The 21259-nt window shown below is 39.8% G+C and overlaps 1 protein-coding gene across 1 annotated transcript in view; it reads left to right on the top strand.

Moving 5' to 3' along the window:
- grin3a (glutamate receptor, ionotropic, N-methyl-D-aspartate 3A) overlaps positions 1-21259 on the top strand; it is a 210398-nt gene that overhangs the window by 112228 nt on the left and 76911 nt on the right. The window contains exon 3 of the mRNA XM_072259455.1: positions 4743-5787. Coding sequence (XP_072115556.1) covers positions 4743-5787 — 1045 coding nt within the window. The remainder of the gene's footprint in view (positions 1-4742; positions 5788-21259) is intronic.

The following is a 21259-nucleotide window of genomic DNA, read 5'->3' as shown; positions in this document are numbered from 1 at the left end:
GACAACCTTAAGGAACCAATCAGAATTAAGTATAGAACTCAGGAAAAATGCTTGCTGAGTTACCCTGGTACTTACTGAACTTCAGTGCACAGCTTTATCACCAGAATATTCAATATTACAAGATATTCTACTCTGCGGAATTGTAGTACATAGAGGTGTGCAAGTTCAGGAGAGGCATAGATCATGTAAATGCACACAACCTTTTCCCCAGTGTTGAGAAATCAAAAACTAGAGGGCATAGGTTGAAGGTGAGGGGGCAGAGATTTAATAGGAACCTGAGGGATAACTTTTTCACTCAGAGGGTGGCCAGTGTATGGAATGAGCTGCCAAAGGAAATGGTCGAGGCAAGTATATTAACAACATTCAAAAGTACATGGATAGGAAAACTTTAAATGGATATGGGCCAAACACAGGCAACTGGGACAAGCTTAGATGGAATCATAGTCAGCACTGACCAATTGGGCAAAAGGCCCATTTCCATGCTGTTTGAATCTCTGACTTTACTTATCCATTAAATACCAACAAAATGTGCTGGAAGAAATTTAGACCCAATGCATTCAATTATAATAGATTGATAAGGTTTACTGCCAAACAGCATCTTTGGATTTAAAAACTTATGTTCATTGATATAAAACTTAATTTCAGCATGTTTTTATTATTCTTGGAAATGCTAAGTCAATTCTTTTGGTTACTTCAAATCTCTTATTTTCTATGCATTAAATATTCTAAGTCGCTAGTTCGAGCCTCAGCTGAGGCAGCGTGTTGTGTCCTTGAGCAAGGCACTTAACCACACATTGCTCTGCGATGACACCGGTACCAAGCTGTATCGGCCCTAGTGCCCTTCCCTTGGACAAAGTCAGTGGCGTGGAGAGGGGAGATTTGCAGCATGGGCAATAGGAAACTTGCAAGCTTGCTCAAGCCTGCACCCTGGAAACCTTCCAAGGTGCAAATCCATGGTCTCACGAGACTAACGGATGCCTATATAAATATTCCAAGTTACATTACCTGGTTTATGTCTCAAGAATTTTCCAATTTGATTGGTTGAGGAGCCCTTCTGCAGCTTGTCCTCTTCATATTCACATTCATGTTCCCCCTGGTGATGGTAGCTTCCTCATTACCACGGGTTGTGCAAAAATCCTGCAAGTTGCAAGCAAGTGGATATGTAATTGAAGATAACCTCTGATCATTCGTCGTTGACCCTAATTCTAAGCTAGTTAATTTCCTTCAGTAATTACGGGTTACTTATATTAACTTGAAAAAAATAATGGATACAGCCCAGTCCATGAGGCGTAAAGACCTTCCCATCATTGAGCACATCTACACAGAGCGTTGTCACAGGAAAGCAGCATCCATCATCAAGAACCCCCACTATCCAAGCCATGCTCCCTTCTCGCTGCTGCCATCAGAAAGAAGGTACAGGATCTTCAGGACACACACAGTCAGGTTCAGAAACAGGCATTACCCTTCAGCCATCAGAGACTTGAACCACAGGGGACTCAACTACATACACCCCATCATGAAACTGTTCCCACAATCTATGGACTCACTTTGAAGGACTCTTCGTATCATGTTCTTGATATTTATTGGTTATTCATCATTCTCACTATTTTTTTCCTATTTGCACAGCTTGTTGTCTTTTGCACATTGGTTATTTGGCTGTCCTGTTAAATGTGGTCTTTCATTGATTCTACTGTGTTTCTAATATTTACTGTGATTGAATCTCAGGGTTGTATAAGGTGAAATATATGTATTTTGATAGCAAATTTACTTTGAAGATTTCAACTTTGAAATATTAAATCTACTTCCCCCGCCCACCCATTCCTTGTAATTTCCTCCCTATTTATTTTCTTTTTTCATCAGCTTTCTCCAACTCAAATTTATATAATGTGGAAGAGGAGCAAAAAGTGATGTGTAATGCAAACACTAATGATGTTTGTCTTTCAATAGGCTTTCAGGATCTCATTTTGTTGAAATGATGACATAAGCCACACCTTGGTATTGCCTCTGAAATCTGTTTGCTTGCAGTTACTCGATACTGAAGTAAAATATCTCACCAGGACAGCTGACTGAGTGACAGTAATCCATCTAAAGATAAACATCTACACATTTTGACCATTCAATACAAATTAAGATAAAAGTCTCTTAGATTACAACATGAGCTGAGGAATTCATTGAGAGTTTAACCTTCAGAAATATCTTTAATAAGAGCCTTGCCTTAAGGGGACAGTTGATCAAACTAAACATCTATTTCTACAATTTTATCACCTTTGAGTTTTGGACATTGATGTTTTGAGTTTCAGCACAGGAACATACTTCCAGTTTCTCAGTGATAACTTCCAATATTTAGAAATTAGTAGGCTTATTTCTTTAGATTTAAAATTTACATATAATTACTAGGATGCTGGATAATACATGTGGCATATTCATGTAATAACTGTTACCGTATTCCACTTTGCATAAGGCATAATGCGATAAAAATCATGTTATATATTTAAAGAAAAGGTCATTGTGAATTCCTAAGAGATAGATGAAATTAGCATAATCTATATTTCCTTAAGATTTCAAAAATGTCCATTTCTGTACAAGAGCAGCTGAACTGTTTAACTTCCTTTGTGTAAGCAGATTATGATTTTGATTGAGCACAACTGAACAGAAGGAAATATGCTAGTTATCAGTTCAAAGATAAGCTGAAAAGGAGTCAGTATCAGACGGTCTGCTATAAATTCCTCTGTATCCATTTGTGCAGTGTTCAAAAATGCCTGTAATATGTGAAAGTAGTGCAGACAGTGTGAATAGAATTATAGGAGATGTAAGGAGCAACTGTCAATGTTAGTGTTCTTCTGCCTAAGGTAAATACTTCATTCAGCATGAAAACTTACTTGTACCAATGCAGGGTGCAGTAAATAGGAAATCCATAGGGAGAAAATATTACCTTGTGTCTCTCAAATGACAGTTTGATAAGTTGTAGTAATTTAAAACCTGAAATTGTTAAAAGATATGAAATGAACCTGAATTGTTGGAACAGTTCAAATGATGTGACAATCCAGTAACGATTTTCGTTGTCATCTTACAATTGAGCATTCACAAAGTTCTCTACCTCCAGGAGTAATTGCATCTGCATGTTTCAGGATTTATTCCATTATTCAAGACTTGCAGTATACCCTGTAGCTTCTGTTTGTCTGTTTGAAGGCTCCCTGTGTGTGGTCCATAGCAGAAGGAAGACATGGGAGGTGTGGAAATCATCTAGACAATTAGATAATAACCTTGGAGAATATATTTAAAACAGTGCCAATAATTATCATCGGGCCATAAATAGAAAGTGCATTTTCATAGCATGGTGCACCACAGAAGGACTCCATCATGCCTGTTTATGGCTAAAGCAAACACTCTTCCATCAATACAACAGCTTTGTTCCTTTCTTCAATCATTTCTCAGGATATGAGAATTACCACAAGACCAGCATCTATTGCCCATCCCTAATTTCCCTTTAGAAGTTAGTAGTGAGTCACCTTCTAGAAATGCCACAGTCCATTTGCTAAAGTACCTCCTTCAGTGCTGTTTATTAGGGAATTCCAGGGTGACTGAGTGACAATGAAGGACCAATAATGTATTTTCACTTCAAGATAGTGCACAATTTGAAGGGGAATCTTCAGGTGGTGGTGTTTCCATGTTGCCTGCAATGACCCAGCAGGTTTTCTCAGTTTAAAGCAATGTACTAGTTCCCCTTTGAAAGGCAGCATTGAATATGCTCCCCATCAAGCCTCCCAGTATATCCAAACAATTCACAGCACGAAATAGATTCTCCTTATTTTCCCTGTGGTTCTAGTGCTTGTTACCAGCTGTTCTGCAGCTGGAGACTATTTCTCCTTGCTTAGTCCCTTCAAGGCCTGCAAGATTTTAAACAGCTCTATTATAGCTGTAGTATGTTTAAGTAGCTGAAGTCTTGATGCTGTTCTAGTGAATCAGTTTTTTCTGTAAACTTTTCCCACTTCCCCAAATCTGATTGACTAACTTTTTATTGCTTTCACATTTCCACTGCATGGCTGAATGCCATTCTCAGTTTGCACTGACTGTGTTCTGATGTTTCTTACTGGAAGAATGCATTGAATCAATTAAGGAGCCAATTCCACTATGACCTTCAATAGTGTACTTAAAACATTGTTATTAATTATAATCAGATGGCAATATTAATGGAGTGATTTCATTCATGCCATGGAGGGTCAGATAATCTTGCATTCTAATTGTTCTTTCTCCGAATGAAATCAATGCACAATATTGACACTGGAATTAAACACAGCACATGGCCCATTTTGAGAGAGAGGCAGAGACAAAGAGTGGAATATGACAGGAAGTAGATTGATGGCTACACCTCCTAACTTCACAACCTTCCATCTTTCTTCTGCCAAACAGTTACTGGGTGTAAATATTGTATTTCTTTTATTCTCCAAGAAAATGTTTTGACCGTGTGCTTCTATTTAAATGTTTCCATAGCTTATGGGCCAAAGTCTATAAATAAAACTTTAAAGAAAATCATTAACTAGTCACAGTACATATCTCAATTTGCACCCCCACCCCCCAACATAGTCAGATGTATATGATTCAATAGCAACTGACATTACTTGTTCAGCAGTAGTTATTACTGAGGTCTATTCAATTTATTTTGTGATTGGATTCAGAAGATTTTGCAGTCCTATTTTCAAAAAGTAGAAACTAAACCAAATGTTATTTCTTCCTGCCCTCAGATTTTTAGCAAACACAAGCTTCGATGGTGTAACAGGTTATATTAAAGTAACAGACCCATCTGTTATCACTTCAGACAGTCATTACTACATCTGGAACCTACAGCTTGATCCTATTGGCAAGCCCATGTGGACTCGCCTCGGGAGATGGCACGAGGGAAAAATTGTCATGGACCATGGGATCTGGCCCAACAAGATCCTGAAGCAAAAGAACGGCAGTGGCACATCTCGGCTGCACTTGAGAGTAGTGACACTCATTGAACACCCTTTTGTATTCACTCGGAGCGTGGACGATGATGGCCATTGTCCTGCTGGTCAGCTCTGCCTGGACGCCCTCACAAATGACAGCGCTGTCATCGAGAGCCTCTTTGAGAACTTAAAGTCAGGCAATGATTCCGTGCCTATGGAGTACAAGAAGTGCTGCTATGGTTACTGCATTGACCTCCTGGAGAAACTGGCAGAGGATATGAACTTTGACTTTGACCTGTACATTGTCGGTGATGGGAAGTACGGTGGCTGGAAGAACGGCCACTGGACAGGCTTGGTCGGTGATCTGCTCAGCAATGCCGCGCACCTAGCTGTCACCTCCTTCAGCATCAACTCAGCCAGAAGCAAAGTGATCGACTTTACCAGCCCCTTCTTCTCCACCAGCCTGGGTATCTTGGTGCGATCAAGAGACACGGCCGCCCCCATCGGAGCTTTCATGTGGCCGCTGCACTGGTCCATGTGGGTGGGGATCTTCGTGGCTCTCCACGTAACCGCTTTATTCCTCACACTCTACGAATGGAAGAGTCCTTTTGGAATGACTCCTAAAGGGAGAAATAGAAACAAGGTGTTCTCCTTCTCTTCAGCCCTCAACGTCTGCTATGCTATTTTGTTTGGCAGGACAGCAGCCATCAAAACCCCCAAGTGCTGGACAGGAAGGTTTCTCATGAACCTGTGGGCTATATTCTGCTTGTTCTGTTTATCGACATATACAGCTAATCTTGCTGCTGTGATGGTAGGGGAGAAAACTTATGAAGAGCTTTCAGGAATTCATGATCCGAAGGTAAGAGAACTATCATTTTCCTGTCACTGGTTATGACTCAGTGGCTGTACTCTTGAGTCTGTGTTGAAAGGTTGAGGTGCAAGTGTCATTCTGGTGACTCGGAATGTTGGGTGGTGGTGTATTTTGGATATAACGTGAGACCAAACCCCCACCCACTCACTCAGATAGATATGGAAGATTCTGTAAGGCCATCTCAGAGGAGTTATCTCTGGTGTTCACGCTAATATTTAGCCATGCAGCAATAGATTACCTGATTATTATTGTATTGTGCTTTATGGGAGCTTGCATGCTTTGTTTCACATATTACAAGTACCTACACTTTTTCAAGAATACTGCATAGGCTGAATAGAACAATGGATTTCATTCAAAAACAGGAATACAAATCATGCTTTTCTCCTCTGTTAAGTAGAATGCATAACAAAGAAGGTCCTTTTGGATTTCCATTAGAAAGCCTTAATTTGAAAATCCTCCTCCAGTCTTTTCACACCCCTCCATCAGCTTGTCTCTTTCTATTTCCTCCTGCCTCACAGATCTTTTGAGATATCTGACCCTGATGTCTTTATCATCCCTGAATTTGAGTACACTGCCTTTGGCAGCTGAGCTTTTCCTTCCTGAATCTTTTTGTCTCCTCTTTTAAGCTGCTCCCCAAAAACAATCTGCTTGATGGGCTTTTGATCATTTCTCCTAATGTGGTGTAGTTTAATTTCTGTTTTATAATGCACCTGTAAAATAATAACACTAAAATGCTTTGTTTTTGAATATAGAACATTGGCTGCATATACTGTGTAAATAGATGCCTTGGATTATCATTGTACTGATTTTCACATTCCCATGTTACGGATACTCTGCATCATTTGAATGATAGAACCTTTATTGAAATGACAGTCAGGGGTCAGACATTCATTCGTTTAGTTTCTGCATCACTACAGCTTCACTATATTACAAATTTTGACACTATAAGAAAGGTCACTAAAATGATCCATCATACAAATTAAATCGGACATTGCTGCTCATATAACATAAATACCCTATGCAGATCCCCCGCTTGAAAAGGCTCAAGATTTGGAAATGGATGTGCTACATTAAAAATAGTTCCTCTTTAGCATTGAATTTTCATTCATAAATAGTTAGGATGGTTATAATTTCAGTGCATTCTGGAGATGTGGTCCTTGCATGCAGTACCAGCAGTTAGTGCACATCCCTGTATTAAGTGGGCATTTCCACAAAGCAGTTAAGGGTCAAGCCCATTGCTGTCTCTTTGGAATTACTTACAGCAGATCAAGTTCAAGTTTAATTAGCATTCAACCATAACACGACTAACCGCGAATAAAGCCAAACGAAACAGCGTTCCACTGGAGCCGAAGTGGAAAATACAGTAACAGTCATACACAGATCAAGGCACATATAAGATAGCAAGTAAACATGCAGTCACACAAAAAAAAACAATACATATATATGGTATAAGTTCTTGAGCGACATGTCCTGTAAATTGATGGTGCAAGGGTGTTGTCTGCAAGACAAGCAATTCTCAGTTCCCCACAGATGAATGCATGGACGCACGCACGCAACCCAGCTTGTCATTCCACTGATCGAGCACTGAAGGGCAGCACTAACAGGAGGGGCCAGCTTCCAACATGGACACCATGTTACACCGCCTCCGGTGTCTCCACTCCTGAACTGCTGCAACAGGCCAGCCCTTGGCTTAAGGTCTAGTCCTCACTACAACCAAGGCCACACATGCCCCCCAACCTTCTGTCTCACCAATAAACAAGGGAAATGCACTTGCAGCATTTTACATGATCAATGTCCAGCAGGATCTTGTGATTGCAAGAGAAACATCCAAAACAATTACTTGCTTTTAGACTGCACGCTGACTTTGCACATCGACTCCAATGCCTTTCTGCAGCATGCAGTAATGCGATCTGCACCAAGTCCGGTTCCTCCACCAAAGAGCAGCTCACTGATGGGGTAGATCTGCAATACCTGAAGCTCTTAATATCCAACATTGTCTGCAGTCTCAAAAAGGACAAAGCCACCTTTGGTTGGCCCCTGAGATGTCACTGTGTCTGAACACGCCACCATCTTACTGGATCAAATGTGCATTTCAAGAACATAAGTGAACCAGCTGGGGCTTCTACAATATTGTCGTAGTTCATGATCAATGTTGCTGGCACTGTGTGCTCATAAGGGTTTTCAACCATTGATTCTGTACTATTAATATGGTGATATAAACACTATGCAACCATGCAATTTACTTCCCTGTCATAGAAATTAATGAAAAAGATGATATTTATTATGAGAGAACAAAACAAAATGATATGCAAACATAAAAAGCAGTATACTTATAGAGATTGGACCAGACACTTCAAAGCAAAGGCACACTGAATCCTTTTGTCCTATGCAAATCAGAGGACATCCTTCTTTAGCAATGCTGTGCAGAAATTGTTAGATAGAGCTATACCTTTGGGACAAGGAGCCAGAAACAGAGTGAGACAATTAGCAAAGACATTAGTTCATTAAAAACAGTTATCTTCCCATTGCAATTATGGGCCTTTTCAGACTGACGCTTGAGCAATGAATTAGTGTGTGGACGAATAGATGAACAAATTCAGTCAAAGCTGTTGAATACATAATATCTGACATTCAAAATTACCATATTGATAGAAGTGGTATTCAAGCAGGCTAGAACATTTTGTTCATTACAAAAAGTTAGTGTGTTAATAGTCCCTTGTGAGAGAGCCATGGCAAAGTCCAATTCATTGACTCGGAGTCCATACACCGAAAAGTGGATAGGATAATAGCCATAGTCATAGTCATATTTTATTAATCCCAGGGAAAATTGGTTAAAGGATTGGTTAAACATAAAGGATTAACAAGTGAGACTCTCCCTGTTGATTATAATGCTATGCACAATTTGCAATTGATACATGATGTATGATGTTGGTCCCACACAAAGTCAGGTGATCGAATATTGGCACAAAACATCTGTTGCTTTAATTTCTAGCACTCCCAAGAAACACTGAGAACAATGTTTGAAATCAACAAATTCCTTCTCATTTTACTGGACAGTTCCTTTGCATTAGTGACTAGCCATCCACCACTTTAGCAATATCTTCTCGGAGCAATAATGAGCAATCGTCCTGTTATCATATATTGTCACCATCAGGTGCAGAAATTTCAAACCAAACATCCTTGCAAATGCACTGTTGTAGTTACAGAAAAGGAATTCTGAAGTTGTAAGTGAAAGTACAATTGACACGTTTAAGTCACACGATGAGAATTTAAAATGACAGCTTCTAAAATGCAGAAACAACTAGTGTTGAAAAGACTCTCTGAATAGTTGATGAAAGAATGGACTAAATTTTACTGGTGTATTACTGAGGAATTGAAAACACTTCATTACCATCATAGTAAGTGTTCTCACAAGGAAGTGAGACATTTTGGTTTGAGAGAAAGGAATTTGACCAAGCTTTACAACAAACTCACAGGAATAAATAGTATGCAATTGATAGTAAAATGCTTTGTTTATTGACACTACTTGGGCAGTGGTCTGGAATTACTCGAAAGCAGATACAATATTTACCAAAGCTGTTCAGTACAATCAATCAAAAATCCATTTTACAGTCATTTTCATGACCTACTAGTCCTTCTCGGTGAATAGGATACTTTTCCCTTTATGCTTAGTATTCATTCAACGTAAAATGAAGTCAAACATTTACTGTTATAGATCATTTTATAGAGGAGTTGTGATTGATATGTGGTTGGTTCCAAAATTTTATGAAACAGAATGACATGTCCCCACACCTTCATATCATGCAGCTTCAAACAGAGTGTTTGGACAATCAGTCAAGGTAGTTAAGGAAGCTGTAAGGGAACAAGAGTTGCAGCATAAAAACCAGAATGAAATATTCCTTGAGTGTTCTCCTGCTGCAGTATAGAGGCAGTCCTTGTCCAGCCTTAGAGTTGATAAAGAGAAATCGAGATCACACCCGATTCTAGTTCAAAGTTGGTGTCTCGGTTTCTATAAGTGCAATTGAGCAAAAATCATTTTAAGACATTTATTAAACACGATGTATTTGCAAACAAAATGAACTCATTCATATTCTTAGTCCACCCAACGAGAGTAGAGTTAATGCAAGTAGAAGAAAGGAGCCACTATTGAAGATTACTCAATCAAAAGATTGAAATCAGTGACAAAATATATGTCATTGTTGGTTAAACAATGTCTGTGAGAGATAAAATCGAAATGTTCACTTCATACATCTCTCACTTAAGTCTGAAGGTATGTTTGATTTGGTCCAAATGCGGACTTGAGAAAGTGAAGGAACAAATTCATACAAGTCTGCCAAAAAGAAACAAACCTAATTTGATTTTAAATCCAAACCAAACAGTCCAAATATTGAGTCAACATTGAAGTCTGCCAGGATGTTAGCAGGATTGAAAAAGCCTATTACTATACTAGGTTCAGTTAATTAAATGGGACCATTCCCTTCATGACTTTTCTGTTTCCATCAACACCCAGTCAATTTATTATGGCTACTTCCTCCGCAACCATAGGAGTTGCAATACCTGCTCTTTTACTTCTTCCCTTCTTACTTTCTAGAGACCTAACACCCTTTCCAGGTGAAGCAGCAATTCACTTATGTTTTTTTTCCAATCCATGTAATATTTTGAGTATTCACCATATGGACACCTCAATATTGGAGAAACCTTTGAAGATGGGGTGCCTGCTTTGAAGAACATCTCTGCCAACTCTGCAAGGGTGTTCCTTAGTATCCAACTGTCTGTTGTGTTAATTTTCCATCCTGCTTCCACTGTTTGTTTGGTCTCTCTCACTGTTTCAGTGAATGCTCAGGGAACAGTTTTCACTGTTTTGCACATTGAGGCCCTCAGGATTATTGCATCTCTTACTTCTATTGGCTGGCAATTGAAGTTTTAGACAAAAGGCAGTTCAACTGAAGTCTAGTGGAGCTGATTCTGCTAATTCTGTATTAGTGCTTAGTAATTTATTTCACTCAATCATAAGACTCACAGCTTGGACTTAGAGACTACCTATGTGAAATGACTTGGGTCAAAGTCTGAGTTTCTGTGATGGCTGCTTCTGGGCTTTCACTTTTGACACCTTTGAGAGTCCTTTTATATGCTCTCTTCTCGCCTTCCAGAAGCCCTGTCTTATGATTCTGAAATCATCCTTTCAAAGGACTGGTTAAGAGGACCCATCTATTCCATTGTACCATATCTACCATTAATTTACCCATCTTTCCTCTCATGAATGCCAATTAACTGAACACTGGGTGTTTGTTAACTCAACCATCTGCTTCCATTTCCTTCATTCAAAATAAATCCTTAAGATGTAAGACAGACTTTTTTTCCCTATCATGTTACTGGGGAGCTTGGCTTTGAAGTTTAGCCCTTTGGTTGCTGTATGTATGTCACACTGAATTCAATCATTTCAGATAGCAGTCTTTCCAGTGCGTATGAGTTTGGATGAAAGGAAATTGACACGAAACATGCTCTGATTCTATCTCCACAGAGGCTGACTGATTCATTGAGTATTTCTAGCATTTTCTATTTTCATTTCAAATTTAGAAAGAAATCTAATTACAACCATGTAAAGTGCATATTTTTAAAAAAGTTACTACTACCTCACTGTTAAAAATACAGAAGAGATATATAGAAGAATACTTTTAAACATGGAGAGCATTCATGTATATCTATATACTTGGACATAATATACTCCATGCATACTGGCGATAGTGTAATCATGTAGAACAAGAGAATCAAGTGGTGTGCCTGTTTTGTAACAATGTAATACTGACTGGAAAACTCAATCTGTCACAGAAACTAAGACTTAATACACAAATAGACTTACTGTTCTTTTGATGTGTGCATGATCTGTCATTGGGGTTGAAGAGGTGCAAGTTTGCTTGGTTATATTCAGGAGATGCCTTCCTTCATGAACTCAGAATAATATCTGTTGTGTATTTGAGCTGTGTCAGACAAGAAACATCCCAAGTTCTGTTGTCAAATTATTCCTATAATAGAAGTATCTCGGACAGATGAGCTATTACTTCTTCAAAATAGTACCAGGTGATCTTTTGCATTTACTTGGGGTGTTAATTTAATGTCTCATCTGAAAGTCAACTTAGTTAACAATGCAGCACTTGTTTTATACTGAAATAACAACTGAACATTTAGTTTCATGTTTCTGTAGTGATACTTGAAACCATGACATCTTTACTCAGGAAAAAGCTGTTATGCATTTAACCACCTTTTTAATTCCATCCTGTAAACATCAGAAAACAACTGGGAATTTGAAACTTCAGCTTTTAGTTGATTTACTTATCAGTAAACATGAAGGTTTTGCAGGGGTTGGAGTGAATAAAGTGATGGTATTGCATTAAATATTATGCTAATGTTTCCTGCTCTCCACACAAATTAGCCAAAGGTGTCATGTCTGCAGTCAATTACTCCAGAAAATACACACTTTCACACATTTGCTTAATGGCTTTCAACATTTATATGTCCAGTATTACTGTATTGTTTTATAATATGCAAGATTTGATTTCAATTCCACCAATGAGACCAGATTTCAGAAGTGGAGAATATCATGCATTTGTCGCTGTTGCATATTTAGAGTAAGTGATTCAGGACAAATTTCTATTCCTCTGACTATACATGCAAAGATTTTAATTACTGACAGCTTATTTCAGATATATAACTGATGAAAAAATTATTGAAAGATGCATCAAGAATTCTGAAGGACAACTTGTCGTATTTATTTTATTCAGGACTTTCTTTAACAACACAACCAGTGATGAGGCTACACGGGATGTATTTGTCCTCATAGTAACTAGTCAATTTTACAGTATTAGTTATTTTATTCATGAAGTGAAGTCTATCTAAATTACTGAAGGAACAGAATTTGTGACAATATTTACGGTGAATTCACCAATAAAAGTAGGGTAATATCTGCAGAAAAATGCAGTTACTGAAGGATAGGTGCTTACGAATGATGTACTTACAGCAGTATAGTCAGAAAGATTAATCGATTAACATGGAAATGATGCAATCATCTGCACTGTGGCTTGGGATAGTGTTGAAACATAATGTCGTTTTTTTCTTTATTCGCTTACGGGATGCAGATGCCAATGGTAAGACTAACAGTTATTACTCATCCTAGATTCCCTTAAGAAGGTGGTAGTGTGCCTCCATCTTGAACCACTACTGTGAAGATGTTGTAGGGGGTTTTCTCCTACAATGAAGAATCAGTGATATAATTCCTAATCAGGTGGCATTTCATTAAGGGGAAATGGCTGGTTGTGGTGTTCCACTAAGCCTGGCTTTTTTTTTTCGCTTTGCTAGAATACAAAGAAGGGGATTTTACAGAAGAAACATTTGGCAGTCTAGATGACAACATAGACAATTGTCCAGCGTGCCCATCTACACAAAACAGGACCAATCCCATGGAACTGATTACTGCATTGTCTGTCTACCCTCAGAAGGCTGTTAGTGACAATAATGCCAGGCAACATTTATTCCCCAGTGAAAGTTTGGATGCTGCCAGCAACAGACCTCATCACAGCTCAACATGGTTCAAAGAACTAAATTCTAGTGATTAGCTATGAGTGACAGCACAATTATTAAGGTAGCTTTTGACAAAGCATAGCAGCGAGGAGCCTGTTTAAAATCAAGCCAATGGGCATCAAGGGGACAAAATTCCTATGGTTGGTCTTGTACCTTGCACAACAAGGTTATATTTGGTAAAGGTCGATCATCCTACCCCAGAACACCACTGCATGGAGCTCCTCAGGGAAGAATGCTACACCAGTTCACTGGGCTGTGCCTGCTATATTGAGGTTGATGAAGTTATTCCTTTACAGTCAAGCATATTTTCAGTGATTGAACTTGATATCTCTTGATAATTTGTAGGCTATTAACCTGCACATGCTGCATTTCAATGGAGAAATTACCTTGATTTTACTGGGTGAAGTTGCCGCAGTTCTGTTCATACAGTCTGTTTCATTCATTGATTTCTGACTAACTCATCCACATTTGCAGGATAAGTGACAGCTGTGAGCTCAGTTATACACCCTCATTCCCAACAACTCACTGAGTGGCACAATGAGTCTATGGCATTCTGAAAACAAAAACACACAGCACAGAAAACCATTATCATGAGATTAAACTCTCTGGGAAGGTCTAAAGCTAAATACCACACATATTGGCATGACCTGTCCCAACCACTCTTAAATTTTAGAGCTGAGTACCAGCATTAATTTTTTTATTTCTCTTTGAGATACTAATTGTATTAACTATTATTTCACCTTTTAGAAGAATAATTACACTCTTTCTATTGGGGAGAGAGCTTTAAAAATAAGTACTTTGTAGCCTTTTTTTTTGGGGAGCATGAATAGCAGCCAACTGGAGTTCAAAAGCAAAAAGTAATGTTGTTTTCACCCATGTCTAGGAGAGACCTTTAAAGATCAGCGCTTTGTAGCTGTTATTTCAGGGTTTGAACAGTGGCCAGTCAGAGGGTGGGTTTCGTTAGCATGGTCAAATTAAAAATAAGGCAGGGGCAAAGAGAGCAACCATTGATGGAGTAGGGCAGGGATAGAGTGGGATGACTTTTGGTTTCGGCTAAGGTAATAACAGGCGTGGATGACGTTAAGTATCTAGTAAGCTTTTTCTTGCTCATTCTTCATCTGTAAATGTATACTTATGGCAGTTAAAATGGCTCCGGGGCTGAGTTTTGATTTTTGTGTAAGATGTGAAATATCTGGGAGACTTCCAGCCTCTGCACCAGGTTCACCAAACTGCAGCTTCTCAGAGAATGTGCTAAAGAAGTGGAGCTGCAACCAGTGGACCTTTGGCTCATAAGGGAAAGGGAAACTGAGAAGATGGTAGATAGGAATTAGATCATATATCCATAAGACATAGGAGCAGAATTAGGCCATTCAGCCCATTGAGTTGGCTAAGCTATGCCATCATGGCTGATCCTGGATCCCACTCAACCCCACATACCTGCCTTTTCGCCAGATCCTTTGATACCCTGACTAATTAGGAAACAATCAATTTCTGCTCTAAATATACACATGGACTTGACCTCCACTGTAGGCTGTGGCAGAGCATTCCACAGATTGACTACTCTCTGTCTAAAAGCATTCCTCCTTACCTCTGTTCTAAAAGGTCATCCCTCAATTTTGAGGCTGTGCCCTCTTGTTCTGGATACCCCCAACGTAGGAAACATCCTCTCCACGTCCACCCTATCTCGTCTTTTCAACATTCAGTAGGTTTCAATGAGATTCCCAAGCATTCTTCCAAATTCCAGTGAGTACAGGCCCGAAGCTGCCAAATGGTCCTCATATGTTAACCCCTTAATTCCCAGAACCATCCTCATGAAGCTCCTCTGGATTCTCTCCAATGACAACACATCATTTCTGAGATATGAGACCCAAAACTGTTGACAATACTCCAACTGCAGCCTGACTAGTGTATTATAAAGGCTCAGCATTATCTCATTGCTTTTATATTCTATTCCCCTTGAAATAAATGCCAACATTGCATTTGCCTTCTTTACCACAGACTCAACCTGTAGATTAACCTTCTGGAAGACTTGCATCAGGACTCCTAAGTCCCTCTACACCTCTGATGTTTGAATCTTCTCTCCATTTAGATAATGACACCAAAGGTTTTCTTTACAGATATATAAAGAATCGGTAGATTTTGGCATGGTTCTGAAGGACAGGAAAATTGCAAATGTCACTCCACTCTTCAAGAAGAAGGGAGGCAGATAAAAGGAAATTATAGGCCAGTTAGCCTGACCTCAGTGGTTGGGAAGATGTTGGAATCAATTGTTAATTGTTGAATTTAAGATGCTTGTAGGCACATGACAGAATTGGCCAAAGTCAGCATGATTTCCTTAAAGGCAAATCTTGCTTGACAAGTCTGTTGGAATTCTTTGAATTAATCACAAGCAGGATAGAAAAAGGAGAATTGGTTGATGCTGTATACTTGGATTTTCGGAAGGCTTTTGATACATGAGGTTGCTAAATATAAGAGCCTAAAGTATCACAGAAAAGTTACTGGCATGGATAGAGGATTGAATGATTGGCAAGAGGCAAAGTGTGGGAATAAAGGATCCTTTTCAGGTTGGCTGCAAGTGACCAGTTGTGTTCCAGAGCGGTTTGTGTTGGGACCGCTTTTTAGGTTGTATGTCATTGATATGGATAATGAAATTAATAGCTTTGTGGCCAAGTTTTTGGAAAGTACGAAGACAGCTAGAAGGGCAGGTAGTGTTGAGGAAGTGGAGAGGCTGTAGAAGAACTTAGACAGATTTGGGAGAACCCGCAAAGAGATGGCAGATGGAATACAGTATCAGAAAATGTATGATCATGCACTTTGGTAGAAGGAATAAAAGCATAGACTATTTTCGAAAAGAGGAGAAAATTCAAAAATCTAAGCTGCTAAGGGATCTGGAAGTCCTTGTGCAGGATTCCCTAAAAGTTAATTTGCAGGTGGAATCAGTGGTGAGGAAGTGGAATGCAATGTCAGCATTCATTTCAGGAGGACTAAAATATAAAAGCAAGATTTATTGTAGTGAGGCTCATAGAGCAGTTTGGGGACCTTATTTAAGGAAGAATTTGCTGACATTGGAGTGTATTCAGAAGAGGTTCACAAGAATGATTCCGCAAATGAAGGGGTTATTGTATGAGCCGTGATTGAAGTCTGCGGGCCTGTACTCACTATAATTTAGAAAAATAAGGGATATCTCATTGAAATCCATCGAATATTGAAAGGCCCAGATAGAGTGGATGTAAAGAAGATGTTTCCTTTGGTGGGGGAGTCGAGGACCAGAAAGCATAGCCTCAGAATGCAGGGATATGCATTTAGAACAGAGATGAAGAGAAGTTGCTTCAGCCAGAGGGTTGTGAAATTGTGGAGTTCATTGCCACAGAAAGTGGTGGAAGTCAAGTATATTCAAAGCATAGGTGATAGTTTCATTAGTAGTAAGGGTGCCAAATGCTAAACGGAGAAGGCAGGAGAATGGGGCTGAGAGGGAAATAGGTCAGCCATGATGAAATGACAGAACAGACTCAATGGACTGAATGGTGTAATTCTGCTCCAATCTCTTATGGTCTAATATTGGACACAAATTTCCAAAACAAATATAATGGGCTTTAAAAGCACAAAATCCAGCAACTTCTTAAAATGATCTTGAAGTTTAAGGCAAGATGCTGTTTATGCAAAGCATGAAGTGGGGGGTCATCATATATTGGTCAGGCAGTTTGGAATATCAGCAAACAACATTGCTTTGTCTATCCCTCAATACTCCCAAGCACAGGAACAAGTTGTCATCTTTCCAACAGGAATGTTACAGTCTTCGAAGAACAACTGAGGAGAACAACAAAGACCGACTTTGCTTTTTGCATCCACACCTCTTCTGGACTAATTTTACGATTTGGACCTGTTTGTCCATACTTGCCTTATTTCTGCCCTTTACTACCATTGTCTTCTGTACTTGCCCCATTATGACTCACTTTCTGGCTGTGTACCATCAACCCTTTCCCATTTCATCTTTCCTGCTTTACACACTTTCTTAGATAGAGCCTCTGCATTCTTTTCTTTCTCATTTCTTCCTGCATCTGAGAACAGCCAGTTCTGATCACTGACCATCAACCTGAAATATTAACTGTTTCTCTGTCCACAGATACTGCTTAAAATTCTGAGTATTTCCAGCATTCCTTTTTGTAAGCTCATTTCCAGCACCTGCTACATTTTGCTTTTATCTCTTTCCTGAAATTGCTTGCTAATTTATTTATTAACACTTGCACTAATTTTCCAGCAAAATTCAATCCACGACATTCTGAAATTTTACGATTTTGTCCTGCAAAACATTGCCCAAGCCTGTCTGACTTCCTTTATTGCCATTATCCAAATTTAGTGATCGTCAATAACATGAGATGCCTTATTTTTTGCTGAAAAAATCAATCAGTTTGAAAGGTTGTATTTAACAGTCCATGGATGATCTAATTTACTACCAGCATTAATCAAGACAGGATCAAGCATTCCATAAAAAGTAAGCACCTTGAGGCATAATTAGGTGCAACTATTTCACATTTATTGCTGTTAAATACCTTTGAATGGACATGCTTAGAATAATGCCACAAATAATCTTCATTCCAACAATACTTTCCACCGAATTTCACCAAGAAACAGAAGCTAACATAAGTCAGTAGGTAGCTGAAAGTGAGTATTCCATGTGCCCAGCCACTTAAGTGATTGCTACAAATGATCTTTTTTGTTTTAGATCTGTGAGTTAGAAACTGAGCATTTCTTTTCTGTGCTCTTAAAAGTGGATATTGCAGGAATCTGGTTGAACAGATAGAATCATAGAATACAGTACAGCAGGAGGCCATTCAGCCTGCACTGGGTCTATGAGAGAGCACTATGGGAGTCTCACTCCCCTGTTTCTCCCCAGAACCCAGCAATTCCTTTCTTTTCAGATCTGTATCCTTTGAATTCCAGAACCGACTTTACTATTATCCCTGACATTGTATTCCAGAGCTGAACCACATACCGCGTAAGTTTTATCTGCACATCACTTCTGGCTCTTTTGTCAATCTCCTGCATTCTACGTTAGAAACATAGAAAATCTTCAGCACAATACAGGCCCTTCGGCCCACAAAGCTGTGCCAAACATGTCCCTACTTTAGAGCTACCTAGGCTTTACCCATAACCCTCTATTTTTCTAAGCTCCATGTAGCCATCTAGGAGTCTCTTATAAGACCCTATCGTTTCTGCCTCCGCCGCCACCACCGGCAGCCCATTCCACGCACTCACCACTCTCTGCGTAAAAGAACTTACCCCGACATCTCCTCTGTACCTACTTCCAAGCACCTTAAAACTATGCCCTCTCATGCTAGCCATTTCAGTCCTGGGGGAAAGCCTCTGGCTATTTGCACAATCAATGCCCCTCATTGTCTTGTATACCTCTATTAGATCACCTCTCAGCCTCTGTCACTCCAAGGAGAAAAGGCCGAGTTCACTCAACCTATTCTCATAAGGTATGCTCCCCAATCCAGGAAACATCCTTGTAAATCTCCTCTGCACCCTTCCTATGGTTTCCCCATCCTTCCTGTAGTGAGGCAACCAGAATTGAGCACAGTACTCCAAGTGGGGTATGACCAGGGTTCTAGATAGCTGCAACATTACCTCTCGGCTCTTAAAGTCAATCCTGCAATTGACGAAGGCCAATGCACCGTATGCCTTCTTAACAATAGAGTCAATCTGCATAGCAGCTTTGAGTGTCCTATGGACTCGGACCCCAAGATCCCTCTGATCCTCCACAATGTCAAGAGCCTTACCATTAATGCTAACGTTCTCCAGTTCTTCAAAGGATTCAAAGTACATCTATTACTAAAGTATGTGTGCAGCATACAACCCTGAGCTTCGCCTTCCCCACAGACAACCACGAAACAAAGAAACTTGTTTAAAGAGAAAAAAGCATCAAACCAACAACATCTCTCCCCACTGCATGAGTAAAAAACAAATCTGCAATTAGCAATAAAAAAACACAAGCAAAAACACAGTTTATAAGACACAAAATCAAAAGGCATGTTTCAGTTCAGCTAAGAGTTCCTTATCTCAGGCCACCCCAATTCAAAATCGCTCAAACTAGCAACAAAAACAGAAGCAACTAGAAAACCTAGAAACACATAGTACTGAGTCCAATCCACAAAATGCATTGATTAAACCTTACTCCAGCACCATCGTCCAACATCACTGAGGGGGAGAGCGAGAGAGGTCATTTGAATATGAGACCTTCCCTTGGGAGCAGTGAGCGAGAAGGTGAGAGAAGCCATTACACGCAGACACCCTCCTCCAGCAGCCCGTGAAAGGCCGGTAGGTGGCACTGAACACTCGCTCATCCTTGGCACCTGCCTCAATGATTTCAGTCTTCCTCGGCACTTCATTTGGTGAGAAATTAGATTAGATTAGATTATGAGGACACTCAGTCCTCGTTTATTGTCATTTAGAAATGCATGCATTAAAAAATGATACAATGTTCCACCAGAATGATATCACAAGAAACACAGGACAAACCAAGAATAAAACTGACAAAACCACATAATTATAACATATAGTTACAACAGTGCAAAGCAATATGGTAATTTGATAAAGAGCAGACCATGGGCACGGTAAAAAAAAAGTCTCAAAGTCCCGATAACCTCATCATCTCAAGCAGACGGTAGAAGGGAGAAACTCCGTCAAATCAGGATTGTGCACAGCACCCTACTTGACAGATAACAGACCTCACCACCGGAGTGGCCGCTGCGAGCTGCATCATGCTGCCACCTTCTCCTCCTAAATGGAGTCGAGCATGAGCCTGTGCCCGGTCTCCAGGCCCCCTGGCCTCTATTTCACTTGCAACCCCATCGATCCCTCTCAGACGCCGCAAAATGCCAGATCGCGTGATTGGCCTGAAAACACGTGGCCGGAATGTAAGTCACAGGTTGCAACAGTAGCAGAACCACGTTTGAAATAAAAGAAAGACAGCAAACTAGTGAAAGGATTGGCTTCATGAACGGTCCTGAGAATGTTGCCCTTGGTAGCGTTGTTCACTAGTGCCATCTTCTTCTATCAGTAGGAATAATTTCTCTCTACCTACTCTACCTACACAGAATGGAGCCAAAAACAAAAAAAAATCCAGCAAGTGGCTGTTCTGTTGGCACCATTCTTTGTAAACTCCAGAGTCTGTTGTGCGTAAAAATCCCCGGAGATCTGCTGTTCCTGAGATAGTCAAATCACCCTGGGTGGCACCTAATTAATTAGCTTGTTTACTCCAGCTTTATTCTGGTTACAGCGAGAACGTGCCCTGTCCATGCAGACAGTAACAGAGGTCCGAAATGAACCTGGATCATCCTCACTGTTCTTCCAGCTGGGCCACTACATATTGGTCTGTCTTCAACATACTCAGTAATAGATTCTCCACAGAGTGCTCCAGTGCAAATTTCCAAGAGAATTTCTCTCAACTAAAGCTCTTGGTGAAGAGACTGCTTCTTGTCTCTGTCCTAAGTGGCCAGCCTCTTATTTTAAACAGCACCCCTTGGTTTGAGGTGCTGCAGCCACTAGAAACATCCCTGCATTTACCCTGTGCAGCCCATAAAAACATTGTATATTTCAAACAGATTACATCCCATTCTTCTAACCTCTGCTTTTTTGTCCTAATCTGCTTAGTTAGGCTACCTTGACCCAGAGTATTTGTTGACATACACACAGGGAAAGAACTACAATGGAATAGTATGTTTAAACATTTTTACTGAGTCATGTTGGTAATGATACAAGCTTGGCAACTACCAGTATAACTATTGAAAATGACAGCTAGCCAGCAATCTTTTTAAAAATCCATTTATTTTGAACTTGCAGACTCAAACCCAGGGCTTTTGAGCCAAAGATTCTAATTGCTATC

The sequence above is a fragment of the Mobula birostris genome, chromosome 5, assembly GCF_030028105.1.
Source record: "Mobula birostris isolate sMobBir1 chromosome 5, sMobBir1.hap1, whole genome shotgun sequence".
Taxonomy (NCBI): domain Eukaryota; kingdom Metazoa; phylum Chordata; class Chondrichthyes; order Myliobatiformes; family Myliobatidae; genus Mobula; species Mobula birostris.
Note: the sequence above shows the minus strand (reverse complement) of the source record. Positions and strands in the feature narration are given on the sequence as shown.